Source organism: Anastrepha obliqua, chromosome 2, assembly GCF_027943255.1.
Source record: "Anastrepha obliqua isolate idAnaObli1 chromosome 2, idAnaObli1_1.0, whole genome shotgun sequence".
Lineage (NCBI taxonomy): Eukaryota > Metazoa > Arthropoda > Insecta > Diptera > Tephritidae > Anastrepha > Anastrepha obliqua.
The window spans coordinates 13,861,926-13,879,833 of record NC_072893.1 but is presented as its reverse complement, the minus strand read 5'-3'; the positions used below and the strand labels follow the sequence as shown (position 1 = coordinate 13,879,833).

Genomic DNA, 17,908 nt, shown 5'->3' with positions numbered 1-17,908 from the left:
TGATTATAAATTTTGTTTGTTTTTAATTTTATTTTATTTTTTTCAAATTAAATTCTATAAATAACAAACAAAAGACTATGTCTTAAAAAGTTTCAAAAAATTTTGATTAATAATTTAAAAGAACAAAGTGAAGTAAGTAAAAAAAAAATTGTTTTATAATTTGAAAACGAACTTATTAAAAAAAATTTGTTTTTTTAATTTTTTAAAAATTTAACTTAATTTGAAAAAATAGTTTTATAAAAAAATGTGTTTATTTTTTTTTTTAATTACATTAAATTTTAAAAATCTTAAACATTTTTTGTTTTTTCAAATTTCAAAAATAAATAAATACTCTTTTGTAATAATTTTTTTTTAAATTTCAATTTTTTTTTTTAATAATTATCTTAAAAATTTAACTTAATTTGAAAGAAACATTTTGTAAAATTTGTTTAAATTTTAAATTTGTAAAAATTTTATTATAAAATTTGTTTGAATTTTTTAAAATTAAATTAAATTTTTTAAAAGATGAATCATTTTTTGTTCAATGTTTTTTTTTTCAAATTAAAACAAAAAGTTTTTCTGTAATAATTTTTTAATTTTGAAAAAAAAAAATTAAAAATTATTAAATTTAAAACAATTTTTTTTAAACATTTTATAAAACTTTTCTTTTAATTATTTTTTTTTTTTTTTTACACTATTTTCTTTTTAATTTTCCAAACAAGACAGCTTGTTTATTCAATACTTTTTGAAAACAAATTTTTTTTTGTCATTTATAAAAAACTCCGCCTCTATATTTTCTTATTTTATTCATTAATGGCTTTAACTACACTCAGTAATCCCTGAAAGTTTCAAATTATATTTAAGTATAGGGACGTTGTTGTGGCGTCATTTAAAAACTACTTGAACTTCACAACAAAATGTTGGCCCGCACGCTATCGACGTTTTTCGTAACTTCATTATTGAAAAGCCTATAATTTTTCCCGGCATTAAACAAAATAAATTCACTTCCACACAATTTGGAAAGTAATAAACAAAAATGGGTAATAAACTGAGACGTTAAAATTTATGCAGCACGTGCCACACACACACACATATACATACACATAAACGACCAGCCACATTTTACTAAAAGTTGCAGCTGAGTGCAAGAGATGAGCCGCCGCACGAACAGACAGCCATGGAGCGCTGCTTGTCTGAGGCAAACAACAACAAACAAATTTACAAAGTAACAACACTTGCATTGCGGCTGTGCATTTCCAAGTGGTTGCATGATGTGTTAGATAGTGGAATCCATTACCGCTAATTACCATAAATCGCTACGACGCGTTGCACGATCCATACCAGTAGGAGCTGAGCAGAAAATTGTGTGCTGGTAGATGGGCAAGTGGGATGGCCCATGGATATTGTTGTTGCTGCAGGAGTTGGGTTAACACGCGCATAAAGTAGGTAGTTGTTACTGGCAGCGATTTGTTGCAGGAGGTGCATTTAATTAGTGTTAAATAAATTGCATGGCATAAAATATGCGCGTACACATTCATTCACACACACACACAAAAAGCTATTTACAGTAAATTAAGCCCCTAATACAATTAGTTTATATTATTAAATATCCATTGCACTAACATTTCATTTACCCTTTTTTGTTTCTTTTTTTTTTCTCTAATTTTAGATGAAGTCGTTGACCTTGCATTTCACTGCACTACTTCCGCTGCTGTCGCTGTTATTGCTAATATCACAACACGCGCCCGCTGACGCATTGCGGCCAGGCACAATGGCTACGCCAGCGGAGGTGGATAAGTCAACTTCCGCGCCCATCAATAAACGAACCACATCGACAACAACACAACAGCCACCATCGTTGCGTGCACCACGACTTATGCGCACTCCGCGCCCCACCACAGTGATGACGCATCCAACAACAAGAACATCAACAACTAAAACTACAACGGCCAGAACTACTACTAAACCAGTAGCACTGCTCGTGACCAAACTACCACCATTCAAGCAAACAGCGCGCCGTTCAGCACTCGACTCCAAAAACAATGCCGGAACAGCACCTACAACAGCGCGTCTGGCGCGCACCGCCGATAGGAGCGTATCGCCAAATGTACGCCAAAATCGTAGTTTTCTCAGCGCCACAGCGACGCAAAACTCGCAGACCAGCAATGCGGCGGCGGCGGTCGGTAGGAGTGTTGATGCGAACAAGACATACAAACAAATTGACAATCGCCAAATAAAGCGTGTGGCCTACAAAAACAATAACAAACAACAAAATGCCAGCGCTAATGCAACGCGCACGAGCACCACAGCTAAGGCACCACATGCGCCGGCAATTCTATCATCAACAGCTTTATTGTCGCCATCGGTGACGTCTACTACGGCAGCCAACGTGAACACTCATCGTCACGCCGGCGATGCACGTCAGACGACGTCATCAATAGATTGCGCGCCAAACGATGCTGTGACGAATCATAACAATCAACCACTCCTTCAGCGCCAGTCAAAGCAAGTCGCTGCTCTTGCGGCGCATGGTAACGCGGAACGCGCGACGCCACCACGGCAGACATACATCAACGGTGTCGACACGGCGAATTCAACGCGTCTGCCACAAACACCAAAAACGTGAGTTACCATTTTAGACATTTTTATTTAGTAAACAAGCAAACGAACAACCGAAAAGTGATTGGCGATTTACGATTCGCATTTTACGATTTACTACTTGCGTCTGCGGTGGTTTCATTGTTTTTGTTGTGCATGATTCGTAATAAAATTGGGCAGTGGTGGAGCAGCGTTCGCGGGTCAAAGTTTAAACACAAACTTCACGCTTTAATGACCGGCCAAACATAGTTCCGGGCTTTAAGGAGCAATAAAAGGGTCGTTTCGGTTGAAATTGAGGCTAAATAAGCGGGGCGTGGCCGTGTAGTGGAAGTGAGGTTTGATCAGCAATAAAGGAAGTACTTGCGTATATATTGTCGAAAGTGTAGGCGGAATGTGTGTATACGAAAGGTGTCCCATTAGGGGCATAACCAGTTTGTATTTAAATAAAGGGTAGTTAAGTTTTAATGGCCGGTATTGATTTTGAATAAAATACATTTTTTTTTAAATTATTATCATTTCTCTTTATTATGCTAATAGTGGTATGGCTCAATTACGTATAAAATAAAATATCGGCCACATGGCCACCGCGGTCTCGGCGGCACACCTCCATCCGATGGTGCAAATTTTCGATAATGCTGAGGCATAATTGAGGTTCTATGCCGTTAATGTGCCGAATTATCTCATCCTTTAGCTCTTGAATTGTTGCTGGCTTATCGACGTACACCTTTTCTTTCAAATAACCTCAAAGAAAGAAGTCCAACGGTGTCAAATCACATTATCTTGGCGCCCAATTGACATCGCCGCGACGTGAGATTATTCGGCCATCAAATTTTTCGCCATTGTTTCGTTAGCTGTGTGACAAGTGGCACCGTCCTGTTGAAACCGCATATCGTCCACATCCATATCTTCCAATTCGGGTCATAAAAAGTTTGTTATCATCTCACGATAGCGAACACTATTCACAGTAACTGCCTGACCGGCCTCATTTTGGAAAAAATACGGCCCAATGATGCCGCCGGCCCATAAACCGCACCAAAAAGTCACTCTTTGTGAGTGCATTGGTTTTTCGGCACTCTTGGATTATCATTCGCCCAAATGCGGCACTTTTGCTTATTGACGAATCCACTGAGGTGAAAAGGTGCCTCATCCTTGAAGATGATTTTCTTCGAACGCCCGTTTTGATTTGAACGCCCGTTTTCATAATAAGCCTGAATAACTTTAACGCGTTGCTCGATTACGTATTTTTCCTTAGTTTTAATTGAGTGAGTCTGAAATTGAAAAATGTCAAATGAAATGCAGAAAAAAACTTGACATTTAGGTGTGGTTTACATTCAACATCGCCCCTTAAAGTTTAACCAGCCTTTATAACACGGACTTATTGGGATGTCAGGCTAAAATATATAGTGTTACCGAGAAAGTCACCCTAGACACTCCAGAACATTCTTATTTAGGTAATTTCTGATTCATGTGGTTATATGACCTGATGCCCAAAGTTAATCCGTTTTCGAGATATTCGATTTTAAGGTTTTTATTAAAAAATATCTCTTTTTTGGCTTGCACGACCGCCTTTTTAGATGTTAGCTTAAGAGTCCTAGTATATCCATTTTTACTAAAAAGGTAAGCCAACCAATAAAAATTAGCAATCAAATTTGAACCAACCCATGGCAATTAATGCAGATAAGGCTGCAACTAATCAATGACGCGATTTAGGTGTAGGACGCTCGGCCATAACACTCGGTCTGGGTCCAACTAATCCTGTGGACTATTGTTTGAAGGAACCATATTTAGGTTAAGTTGGGTTGAAGCGGTTGTCCACTATGGGACACACTCTCTAAGTGCATATACTGCGAGGCATCGAGCGAAGGACGCTGACCACACGTTTTTTAGTTGTGACAGATGGCTCGCGGAAAGAAATGCTCTGAAGGAGCAGATTGTCGACATCGCACCGAGCAATATAATCAGCAAAATGCTCGAACGTGGGGATAGCTGGAACGCGCTAAAGATATACATCGAGAATATATGATACTACGAAAAAAAAAGATTTACCTCGACACAGTGCAACAAAGTTAAGCCGCACAGATACAGAGACACAAGGAGACGAGCCTACAGCATGAAAGCTGGCTACAAATATGGTGGACCCAGATGTGGGTGAATAGAATTCGTCCTTTATGGATGCCGTTCTGGGCCCTCCCGAAGTAATATTAAAAGCAGTTCCGGGAAGGGTGTCTCCGAAGAAGGCGAGGAGGGATCGTTTTAGTGGCCACATCACACGATGCAGTAGACGACGGTCGCTGTAAGTGCGAAGGCATTTTGAACCCTACCTAACCCACCAAAAAAAAAATGGGACACACTCAGGCTCATGGCCGATTGGGATGCCGCGTGGGGAACTTGCCCTTATCTCTCTTAAACCCAATATGTACTTTTCAAAAATTTCCTTAAAAAAAATCGAAATCTTTAATTCGGACAGAGCCGGGATCTGCCAATTCATTAAAGGATTGTCTACCCAAAAAGGCGAGTCTATGTCTGGATAGAGGAGGACAGTGACACAGAAGGTGCGGGATCGTCTTTCCTCTTCCTAGTTTAGACAACTTCTGCAGAAGTCCTGTGTTTGCATGCCCATTTTCTCGACGTACCTACCGTTTAGGCAGTGTCCCGTAAGAACTGAAATAGTGTGTTAAGACTGTGCATATCTCTTCTTAGTAGAAGTTCTGTGCGTTTAGCATTGAGAGTCGGCCACAGCTGTCGGGCGATTTTGCAAGTGGCTTCATTGCGTCATCTTTCTATCACTACTCTTACAATTTCTTCAAGGATAAGTAGTACATGTTTGCAAGGGTATACATACCTATATCATTGTTTATGTAATAATCATGCAATTTGGTATCGTTTTTCGCTAGTTCATCGGCTCTGCAGTTCCCCTCAATGTCACAATGGCCAGGAATCCATGTGAAATGACTCAGCCATCTCGTTAAGAGATGCACGCATTTCATGGCTACCTTGGGGGTTGTCGATTGTTTTGTGAGGGATTTTATCGCCGCCTGGATATCAGTGAAAATGTAGATATCACCTCGCATCACACTGTACCAGCGTCACTGGCGTCACAATGTCACGGCTTTCATATTTTAATAATGAATCATAATTTGTGTCATAAGAAAGCTCCTCATGAAAAATATCTGCTGTTCGGAGTCGTGTTAAAACTGTAGGTCCCCCATTTGTGAAAAAACACAAAGACGAATAGGAGGAGGAGCTGAGCCAAACACCTAACATAAGCGCCAATTATTATTATTTTTTATTTATATTTAGTACTAGAATGCCAGCTAGACGTGTGTGTGTTGATAGCTCAAAGCTTGACGGTAAAGTTGGCTTGGACGTCCACTGTAAGAAGCCAAAAGTAAGCGTTTCAGCTCCTCTTTCTAATCACTGTAGCGAATTTCAGGCTGAAATGTTTGCCATTAATGAGGAGGTCAGCTAGCTCAGCCTCAGCTGGTTAGACAAAAATGTGAATGCCTTCAGAAAAGTCTATATTTATTCTGATAGCCAAGCGGCGATTACATCTCTTTGCGGGATTGTTATTAATTCCATCATTGCTCGCAAATGCCAGGCAGCTCTTAACGAGATGTCGGATTATTTCCGCATCCATTTGATATAGGTGCAGGAAGAAATTGAAGAAGAAGAAGTTTTTAATAAGTAAAATGACAAAATCTACTTCCAAAGTAGAAAAAAATGTTATTCCATGGGTTCAGCGTGGCCACCATGCAGCCTCTGTAATGGTTTGGTGGGTAGTGTCTGGTAGAGGCGGTAAATCTCTTCATTTCTGTGAAAAAGGGGTGAAGACCGGGGCAAAAGTATAGCAGAAGGATGTCTTTCAAAAAATGGTCAAGTAGTTGAGCAGTACTCTCTTCAAAGTAGACCGTTGGATCTTCCACCAAAGCAAAAACCACAGAACAGTGGCTAAGAAACATATTCCTGGGTTCCTAGCCGCTGAAGATCGGCCGTCAGAAAGCCCAGATCTAAATCCATTGGACTACAGTTTGTGGTAAAAGTTGAAGAACATGGCCTGTCGAAGACCCCACAGAAATTTGGAGAATCTCAAACAATCTTTGGTTCGAGCAGCGACGTCAAATGTCATGGAAACCGAAAAAGTTATTCAAAAGCTAATTGGGATGTTTAATTTTGCGCCACCCTGTTTTAGTGGTGTGTATTAATTGTTTTCGAAAATGTGGTGGCCCACAGTTTTATTTTGCCTCCGAACAGCGGATGGTTTTTTTATGAGTATTAAATGGCAGAAATACGGGGTTTTGAACTTAGAATACAAAAAATAATGTCGTTAAGTATCTATAGCGACTTTCCCGGTAAACCTGCATATCTAGTATAAAGTATGAAATTCAATATCCCTCAAATATCAACGATCGTTGCAGCGAACGATGTATTGGAGCCAACGCTCTATCACTCTTCTATACCAATCGCCCGGAATGCCGACAATTTTCACAACGATATTCTTCTTCAGCTGCCTTATCGCCATCTGTCTTATTGTTACAATTCGAGGACTTTGCGTTACCCCATAAACCGAAATCCAACGGCCTTATATTGGAGATTAGTTAGAGGTGGCCATTCGAGTGACTCATTTAGAGATTACACGATTATCGAATTTCTCTGTCAATAGCTCAATTCTTTTGTCGGCTCTATGGCATGGGACATCATTCTGTTGGCACTAAATATCATTAAGTTAGGTTAGGTAGTGCTAGCTGATCTGTAAAAAGATCTACCATAGACCTCTAGGGTTCATTGTGCTACCAGTGCCAGGGAGCAATTCTTAATGCACGTCTTCGTGAGTCTAAAAACCTGTCAACCTTTTGACAGCAACATTCTTCAAGGATAAAAAATATGTTGATCGTAGACGCATTTGTCGAGGCCTATAAAGAGCAGGGCAGTGGCAAATTAGGTGTTCCAAAGTATCCCTACACTCTCTTCGTTCGTATTACAAGCATCGCTCTGGACTAATCCGATTTTGGCTGCGTGATGTGGGGTGAGACAGTGTCCCGTCAGCACTCCAACCAATATTTTGCAGTATTTTCTAGAGAGTGACAAAATAAAATTTGTAGTAGTAGGTAGGTAGGGTAGATAGAGAGCCTGTCGGAATGACACACTTAGACCTTTCGTAGGCGCGAAACGTTTTACCGATTTTAAAACGAAATTCGATGTTAGCTCTTTGTTCGAAACTCATTTTTGTACCGATGACACAAGCATTCTGACACTTTAGATAATAAGAATAACTTTGCTCCCACTAAAGCGATTGTCACCAAGCTTTGACTGGAAGCCAGCTAGGGATGTAGCTTCCAACGCAGTAGCTCATAAAAAAGATGGCGTCATAAAAAACATTTCTATGATATCAGTCTTGTTTAGTTTAGACTTCACCTTGTAGAACTTTTTTTGCTTCTTTTATTGACTACTCCCTGCATAACTATATTTTTTAGGACCTACTTAAAAAGTTTTTCTTTAAATTTTCCAAAACTCTAAAGCACAATTTTCCTTATCCACCGTTTCAGGCCCCGCATGATACAGCGGCTTGTGGCTGGACATATACAAAACGCCGAGGGCCGTTCCACTTTTCAAGTCTCCGCTGTTACTTCAAATAGCACCACAACGAATTCAGTAACAACTCACAAGCCCTCATACCAGTACGCGCGCTCCAAGGGAGGGCAGTTAGCCATGAGCAGCTCATATCGGTTGGCGAAAGTGAGCACCACTCCTGCAACAACAACGAATACCGCAACAACGACAACAACTGCAGGTCCATTTCATGTAGGCGCCGATCGTGATGATTACGATTATGATGAGGCGCTGCTGGAAGATGCAGGAGATTTTGAAAATTGGGATAATGGCATTTTACGGCTCAGTGCCGGCTCAGGAAAAGAGAATATCGTTAAGCCGAACAAGAACAAAGATGAATCAAAGAAAACGCTTTCGGACCAAGTGCGTGATGGTAAGTATGGATTGATTGAAAAGGAGATATTTCGACGTCCACCCAAACGGCCGGGTGTACTTAGTTATTTGCCAAATAAGGAGACACCCATAGATAATGAACGCACATTTGGTGGCTTGAATGAGGAGGATATTTGGTTGGCGGAAGATCATTTGCTTGTGATCAAGGGCGGTAATCTGAATGAGGGCGAACCAGACGAACCGTGGCCGCCCATCGATGACTATGATGCGCCCGGTCGACAAATCAAGTTGCCGCCGAATCCAAAAGTGCCGCCACCCTTTCCTGTCCAGCTCGAAGAGAATGGCCCGCTACAGTTTATCGGAAATAATAAATTCACGGTCGTCTATCCGGTCGCTAACGAATCGATACAAGTTTATCCCGCCGGCGCGGAAGCCAACTACGCATCGTCCGAAGGTGATAGTGACAACGAGAAGAATCTTCTTACCCGGCCGGGAACGGCTCAAGATGCTGCACAAGGTGAGCCCGGCTACCTCTACCCGGCGCCCTCACCACCATGGCTCTATCACAACCAAACGTTTGTTAATCCATTCCTGAGCAATGCGCGTCCCATTACATTCCCCAATCTGGGCCCATTTCCACTGGGACGTAACAGTTCATTGGAGAATTCCAATGGCACCGATTATTTCGATGAAGATGACCCATCGCTTTACTACCCACCGGCGTATACATTTGTCTACAAAAGTAACTACTCAAATCCTGTGCCACCGGGGCCACTAGTGCCGGGCATTGTCTTACCACCACCAGCCAATCAATTCAGTCGATTGGAAAAAACAAAAAAAGTGCATGCGCTAAGTCGACATCGCGGCTATGGCACGAGCTCTACGAGCACCACAAGTACCACATCTACGACGACTACCACTACTTCGACAACCACTACGTCAACAACCACTGAAGCGCCCTATCGACCACAAGTCATCACGAAAGTACACCAATATGCGCCGAAAACAATTATCATAACGCCAGAGCCACCAGCCGCCATACCGCATGTGGTGCCACCGAGTAAACTGCCACCTCCGCCCGCACCAACACCCACTGCAGCTCCGCCCGAGGTCATCGAAGCTATACCGGTGCCAGTCGCGGTGCACATACCCATCTTCCCCTCCAACAAATATCCGCAAACGCGACCGAATGCCGTGGCCTTTGAACGCACAACGCCGCGTTATAACCAGGATATGCTCTCGAAAACCAATCCGATTTATTATGAGTACTTCGAGGCTAAACGGCAGCCTACCAGTGTTACCACAAATATCATTGACGATTTCCTCGCTACAACAGAGAAGCCGGTGTTGGCTAAGCCAATAAAACTGTACGCGACCAGCAAACGACCATTCAAATCACAACCGCAAAACCAACGTACTTACTTGCCACCACGGATGCAACCGCAACGTCAGTACTTGCCACAAGATGTGGTCTACATCACACCCAAACCGGAGGCGGTGAGATATAAACGGCCGCCACCGGTGCCAGTAGAGGCGCCTGTCTACAAGCCGCGCCCACTGGAGAACTTCGAACAAGAAGTGAATGCCATACGCGAGACGTTGCGCTACTACCAAAATCAACAGTTGCGCGATAATAGCATACCGCGCACACCGAAAGCCAAACCGATATACGAATTCAATTTCGATGCATCAAGGAATCTGGAACCAGCTCAGCCAACGGCGAGCGCAGGGGACTTCCAACCACCTGCAGAATATGACGATGTACCCTTCAAGCCAATGGTCACCTACAGTCCACCGGTTGACGATGAAAACTCATTCCATGCCATCGATGTGGAGAAGGCAAATGTGGAGCGGCAGCAACAGCAACAACGGCTGGACGAGCAATATCCGCAACAACAGCAACAACCACGGTACCAGTCAACCACCACGCTCGTGCCAGTGCAACCCGACGCACCTTACCAACAACCACAGCCAGCTGTGCAAGGTCGTCCCAAGAAGCTGCGGCTGGGCGCCAAGTATTTACAACAAACACCGTTTTTGCCCGAATATCGTGCGGCGCCCGAACCGGAGTTGCCGCCATATCCAAGCACGCCACGCACGTATGTCGCCACACAAACGCCATGGGCTGCGGTCAGCCAACAGCAGGAGCTAAATGAATACGTACCACAACAGCATACACCGCCGTATCAACGTATTGAGCGGCCACCGCAAGCTCCCATTTCCCCCAAACAGCGTGGCTTCACTGGCTACTATTACGGCGGTCCAGTGCTACATGCGCGTCAAAACAATCGCTTCTACGAGGAGCCCTTCCAGCAGATCAATGCGCGGCGCATTGTCAACTATCGGCAGCCACCGTCGCCACTGCCACCACCACAGCCGCAGCCACAGCCTGACTACCAGCAACAACAGCAGCAGCAGCAGCAACCGCCGCAAACCCTGTGGAGTTTGGAGAACGACACTTATGTCAATTACGCGCCCAATCGACCGCCAATCAATCCAGATGCAGAATTTATTAATCCCTATCAGCCAGCATTACCGCTAAACCCCTACGCTGCGCAGCTGCAACGCTATAACGCGCCGCAGTCGGCACCACCGCTTTCGCATCAATCGCAATACTACGCGCCACCTGTGCCGCAACAGCAGCAGCAGCAGTTAGCGCCACAACGGCAATATCAACAACAAATTCCATTGCATCGTGACATACTGGTCAACTACCGACAGCCGCTGCCACCAATCAATCCGGATAGTGAATACATTTCGCATCCACAGGTGGTGCGCCCACAAGTCTACTCGCCAATCTATCGATCAAACGACTATCAGCGGCTGCCGCCACAATTGCCGCAGTTGACCGCAACCGGCGAGCAGGATGGGCTTTACTACATAGCGCCGAAATTTCGACGATCCAATAATGGCAATGGCAATGGTAGCAGTAATAACAACAATAATAACAACAGCAACAACAACAACAACAGCAACAGCAATAAAAATACTAAAAATAGTAATGCTGTTGGCAGTGACGGCAGTCAAAGCCATGGTGGCGGCAAAGCCAATGCAAACACAAATACGCCAACGCGTAGCGGCAACGGCAACAGCAACAGCAACAACAACAGCAGTAATGGCAAAAAATAAGGCGTAGCATAAGCAGCAATGCTAAAAAGGATTGACTAACAGCGTAGGTGGGCAGACAGCTGAGTTGAGTGGCTGTGCGAAAAGGTGTGCGTGGCTGCGAAGGTGTTTGATTGAGTGCTTGTGAATTTCGTGCGTGCAACTATTTTCGGTTATTCGCACTTCTTTAATGGTGTTTGCATGATTTATCTGTATGTGTAAGTATATGCTAAGTACATTTGTCTGCTGCCTGCCCGCTTGCCAAGTGCTCATTAGTACTAAGTAAACTGTACGTTTTTGTTACGTTCAACAACGTCACCAGCCACCAGCCACGAAACCCAGGAAAAGTTTAAGGAATATAGACGCGCTCTTATCCGCTGTATTGTTAAGTGTATGGCATGTGATTACGCTAATAGGCATAAGCAGCACTAAGGTAAATTAATATTATTAAGAAGTTATATTTTTAATCTTATTTTCGGTTATCAGTCATTGCATGTTGGACAAAGCCAAACATAAAGAGTTGGTATATTTGTGAGAAACAAATAAAGATAATCGCTCATTACCAGAATGCCACTCTAATAGGGGTATTCATGAAAAAGCTATTTAATTGGAATACTTTGTATGAGAAAAAAATAATCACTCGCGTGTGCTTTACAGGTGTAACAGCTTCTATAACACAAGTAGGCAAATATCAGGTCAGCCCATAAGTTTGTGCGTTTTTTAAAGGTGGTTTTAAAATTAAGAAAAAAGATGTTTAAAGTATTCATTAATCAATCATATATTTTCCTTCATTATTTACAATGTCTTCCCAACGTTTAGGTAAATTTTTAATTCCCTGCTCAAAATATTGTTTGTCCTTGGAGCCAAAATACGCTTCGATATCTCTTTTTATAGCTTCTTTTGAGGAGTAGTTCTTGTTACTCATATGGGATTGAAGTCCAAGGAAAAGGTGACAATACACATGGTGCAATATTCGGAGAATATGGTGGATGCGGCATTAGCTCCTATCCGAGTTCGTTCAGGTTGCCTAATGTTTGCCTTGCGGTATGAGGTCTTGCGTTGTCATGGTGAAACAAAACTTTGCGTCCATTCACTAAGTGCCTCATTCAGGTTTGATAGCTGAGGGGAATAATAATCAGCAGTTATCGTCTAGTTTGGTTGCAGAAGTCCATAATAAACAATACCGGCCATATCCCACCAAATAGACAGGAGAATCTTCTTGGGGTGAAGGCCATCTCTAGGGGTCGGTTCTGGTGTTTCATCTTTATCTTCCTATTGGCGTTTGCGAACAGGATTATTGTAAAGTACCCATTTTTCATCACCACTAACGATACGGTTCAAAAAACTTTCATTTTCGAGCCATTGCAGCAGCTGAGAACACACATTCATTCTCTGCTGAAGATTGGCGGCGACGGAAAGTCTATGCGGAACCCATTTCCCAGCTTCTAAACCTTTCAAAACTGAACCAGCTGCCTGTGAACTGTTCCATGCGATGAATTTAATCTCTGAGCTATCATATCGGCTGTCAAATTTGCCTCAGCTTCCACGAGTTCGAGCAAGGCGTCGGAGTTAAAGACTTCAGGACGACCAGCGCGCGGGGCATCCTCCATGTCGCAGTTACCACTTCGGAATTTTGAGTGTTTATTTCTGCAGCAGCAGTTGTTGCATTTTTACCACTTTTATAAAAAAAATACAAAATATGCCTCTTATAGGCGTTCGAAGATTCCACTTTATTTTTTAGCAACAGGTGCTTCTATCCGCGATTAAAATCACTTGTTGAATGCATAATATATCAAGGAATATATAAATAGTTCCGTTATATTCCGCGAATAATTTTTTGTATGAAAACATCGTACAAAAGTGAAATTATGGATAAAATACGCATGAACATGAACTGACCTGATATTACAAGCAGTTTGAGGGAAAAAGAAATCCATTATTTTTGCGTCAAATTTTTGGCGCAAATCGTTTAAAACTGTGTTATGATCAATCTTTAGCTCTTGGGCAATGCCACGACTACTAAAACGCCAGTCAACTTCGATTATTGCACATAATTAGCTTGTGGAAGGATCGACTGCACATCCGAGTGTCCACTGCACCTCATATCGTCAACGGTTCGCAATGTACAAATTGCAGCCGTTCGTATATGCACACTCGCGTATACATAACTACATACTCAACAGGATGATCTACGCACATTCATACATACATAGTAGCTGCACTGGCTGAGCTCTTGTTGTCGAGATAACAGACCGCTGCACACAGCGACGCTATTCATTTTGCATGATGGCATTCTCTTCGCTTATCACTCTCTCATTGTGATAATTGCATGGCAGCGGCAACAGAGATGCTCTTATTGATAAGCGAAACTAATATTTTGTCAACTGTTTTATATGGGTCATGGGCCTAACAGATGTAACTATGTATAATTATAACATTTAAATTATAACATGTTAATTTCAAGGCCAAAGCATAGCAGTGCATATCATAGCAAAGTGGTAAGAGCATAAGGGTATACTGAATTATGCATGACACAGTCAACTAAGTACTTGCGCAGACCCACTTGGACTGCACTATCAATAAAATTACAAGTTTAAACATTCGTGTTTTTATTCAAGTAACTTTTACTTGCAATACTTCCGTTGCTAACACCCTGTAACTTACAACTGAATTGAATAAACAAAAAACAGCAGACGCATTTTTTAGTCTGAAATGTCACCTTGACAACGAGCATAAACTTTAAATTATTTGATTGATACTTTACGAGATCTCGACCAATAAAGCCATCTATCATGAAAATAATGGATTTCTTTTTCGCTTTAGCGTTCAAACAGTTCAGCTGGGTTTGGGACAGCAGCCAGTTGCTGCGATGTTGTTAAGGGGTTATGGAGTAGGGTAGGTAGCAAGGAGACCGAGAAAGGCGGTTGCAGAAGTTTTTAATTTATTAATATAAAAATTCATACAGAAATTGTTGTAACTTTTCCTTGGTTTTACAAAAAAAAAACTGTTTCCTGAAAACATACATTTTTTTCCTTGTTCACTCCTCTCGGGAGCATACGGCCTCGACAAGACGTAGTCTTGCGTTGGTTTGGTTAATCTTTTTGATTTATGACAGGGTAGGTGATTAGCTTGCCGCTACCTGTCCTAAATAATGGGAATGCCCGCTTGTCATTGCTTAGGAACAACGCCTTCTCACGGCTTGGAGCGGCATCTGTGTTTCACATTTTTCTGGCAGAAGGATCGCACAGATGTTTGAGGACTTTGCTAAATTTCGTGTGTTAGCGCTTTTACCGCGGTTGCCCGCTTTCCTCTTGCAGGCGCCACTGATGCAATGTGTAACTAACTGTGTGTTTTTCTTTTTTTTAGATGAGAGAACTGAGAGCAGTAATTCAAAATAGTTAGATTTTGTAGAGAAAAATTAAAAATTAGAGGAAGAGAATCAAAAGGATATTAGAAAGCACCACATAATTTTTCCGTGCTGATGTGTTATTTGTACAGATTCTGTTACATTCACTGAGAGCCAAGTTGCAGTATCAAAATATGTAGGTGGCGCAAAATTAATCATTCAGTTTGGTTTTTAAATAACTTTTCGACTAAATAAAACAAAATTATTTTGAAGAGATTTTTATAACTTTATTTATAATTATTTACGCGCTCCATTGCTTGTATGACATACGACACGATTTGCATACATTATAAATTGTCCGATAGGGTGATTAATTTTGCGCCACCTTGTACAAGCCTCTGTGTTCACTTATTAGCTTAGACGGACGATGGCGTCGATCGGGATTACCGACGCAGTTAATTCTGATTAAAATTTTAGTGTGGCGGATGGTTGTAACGCGCATTAGTGAACCGTTGATTTGCTTATTGGATAGTTTTTTCAGTAAAAAATGGATTGCAGGCTACACATACGAGTATTAGCTGCTCTGATACTAGGGAGCATAAGGCCTTGACAAGACTCAGAACTTGCGTTGGTTCCGTTAATCTATTAGATTTGTGACAGGGTAGGTGATTAGCCTACCACAACCAGTTCTAAATAGTGGCAATACCCACCTGCCGTTGCCTTCTTACTGCTTTGAGCGCCATCTGTGTTTCACTTTTTTCTGCCAGAAGGATCGCACAGATGGTTGAAGACTTCGCTAAAGTGGTGTATCTGCGCTATTATCGCGGTTGTCCGCTTCCTCTAGCTGGCGCCACTGATGCAATGTGCAACTGTCTGTTTTTCTTTGTTATTTTGCTTGTTTTAGCAGCCACAATGCAAATAATGCGCTGACTATTCAAGAGTAAGGATAGAAAGGATACGGTTTTGGGGTTGAGGAATAAGATTTTTTTTGTTTTTTCCTCTGGGATGGCAGGCTAGTGCACTAATCCGCGTAAATTATGAGAATTAAGTCTAATCGGCAATTCGCATTAGTTGCACTTAGCTCGTGAGATAGTTCAGAACTAAGTCGTTAATCCCGATTAAGGGTTAGCGGATTAGACTATAACTGAGTGAAATTTTCAAGTTTCGTTTTTTTTTTCAATTTGTAGTAAATTTTTACGACTTGGTTGCATTAGGCATTCATTCATATACTAACAATAAAAATCTTACTAATCGATATTAACCCTAGGCGTTTGCCTCTTTGAAAGTATAAAAGAAAGAAAACTCTTATTGAGACACTGTCTATAATCCCAACTCAAATAAATACTCAAGTTCATAAATTATAATAATAATTTTTTTAATAATAAATTAAATAATATTTTTTTTTTATTTTATTAACGTAAACCTTTTTTTCTGCTTATAAATCACTTTAAATGCATTTCTTGTTTACAGAATTCACGACAAATGTACGTCTAATACCTGAAAATCAACTTCAATGGGTTTGTAAATAATTTAAAAAAAAATTAAGAAACTAATTTTAGATATTCGATGTACTATAATATTAAATGTGCAGAACAAAATTAAATATATGAAAAATATTTAAAAAAGAATTTATTAGAAAATTATTACAAAAAAACAAAAATATTTTCAATTAGCTAGCATTTAATTAACGCTAAGTAGGTAAGAAATTTGTAAACAAGTCCATGAAATATTATAATCAGCCATAACTGTGAAGATTGAAACATTTCAGTTGATGCAACAGAATGAAAAATTGGTCAATTACTACTTAAACATAGCAACTAAATGTAACCGAAAATATAAAATCATAAATGTTTGTATGTATTATTATTAGTGTTAGTGTTAACATTTAAAGTTATATTTGTATCACCAATTTAAACTATTTTTAATTAATCAATAAGTTTATTTATGTTACGAGAAAAACGATATGTGAAAAGTAATTATCCAAAAATGTGTATTTAATCATTTGAAACAGAAATCAATAAAAAATTATTTAAATTTAGCAAAGTGTTGTTTTCTCTTTGGCTGTTAAAGGAAAAGAAGGTAGGTTGTTAAATAAATATGCAGATATAATATAAAAAAACACTCATATATACATTTTAACTCGTACAAAAGGCAGACATCTAAGGCATAACACGAATGGCCTTGCAAGAAGCATTAAATTTAAAATCAATACTATCGATTATTTCGAATGAATTAGGCTCCTGCTGTTTTGATTCCTAAGCTAAAAATAAATCAAATAAATAATACAGACCTTTGTTATTAACGCCATTTAACACTCATTAGCTCAGTGTATTTTATAATTGATTATTTCATAGTGCCAGAATTCACACAAAGAAACGCCGTACCTTAATTATATAACCGGAGAGATACTCGCATAAGAAGTGGCAGTGGGTGTGTTCCAGCTATGCAATAATTACCGCCATGTTGCCGCCTCTGAACGTATTATTTGAAAAAGTTAGCGAGAATAATGGAAATGTTCACCTACTGACAGTATTGCCGACTTTTGAGTTTCAAAAATCACCAACATTGGGAAAAAAGCGTTTCACCATACTAAACGCTGTACATTTTTTAATCCAAACTAAACACAGGGTGGCTGATGAAAGCCGCTACCAAAAAAAAATTGAATAACTTTTTTTCTTTTTAAGTTATCTGTTCCATTTTTGTTTTAATTTGCCGATTGATCTTTAAAATTTATTAAAATGGATAACTGGGACACGCAAACAAGAATTTGGATAGTCCGCCGCTATCACGCACTGGAGTCCGTAGTTTTGGTACAGAGAGAGTACAGGCGGATGTTTGGCGGCGATCCCCCGAGCAGATGGACCATAATGAGACTGGTGAATAATTTTGCTGAGCAAGGAACAGTCGCAAGAAGGCCTTATCATCGAAACCCACCAGTTC

At 40.7% G+C, this 17,908-nt stretch overlaps 1 protein-coding gene across 2 annotated transcripts in view; it reads left to right on the top strand.

The window, feature by feature from the left end:
* The window catches only part of LOC129237753 (uncharacterized), a 69,688-nt gene extending 52,717 nt beyond the window's left edge, over positions 1-16,971 (top strand). For both annotated transcript variants that reach the window (XM_054872680.1, XM_054872678.1), the window contains exons 2-4: positions 1,649-2,601; positions 8,121-12,055; positions 16,439-16,971. In XM_054872680.1, the coding sequence (XP_054728655.1) occupies positions 1,649-2,601; positions 8,121-11,646 (4,479 nt within the window). In that variant the 3' untranslated portion in view covers positions 11,647-12,055; positions 16,439-16,971. The remainder of the gene's footprint in view (positions 1-1,648; positions 2,602-8,120; positions 12,056-16,438) is intronic.
* Positions 16,972-17,908: the final 937 nt, after the last annotated feature.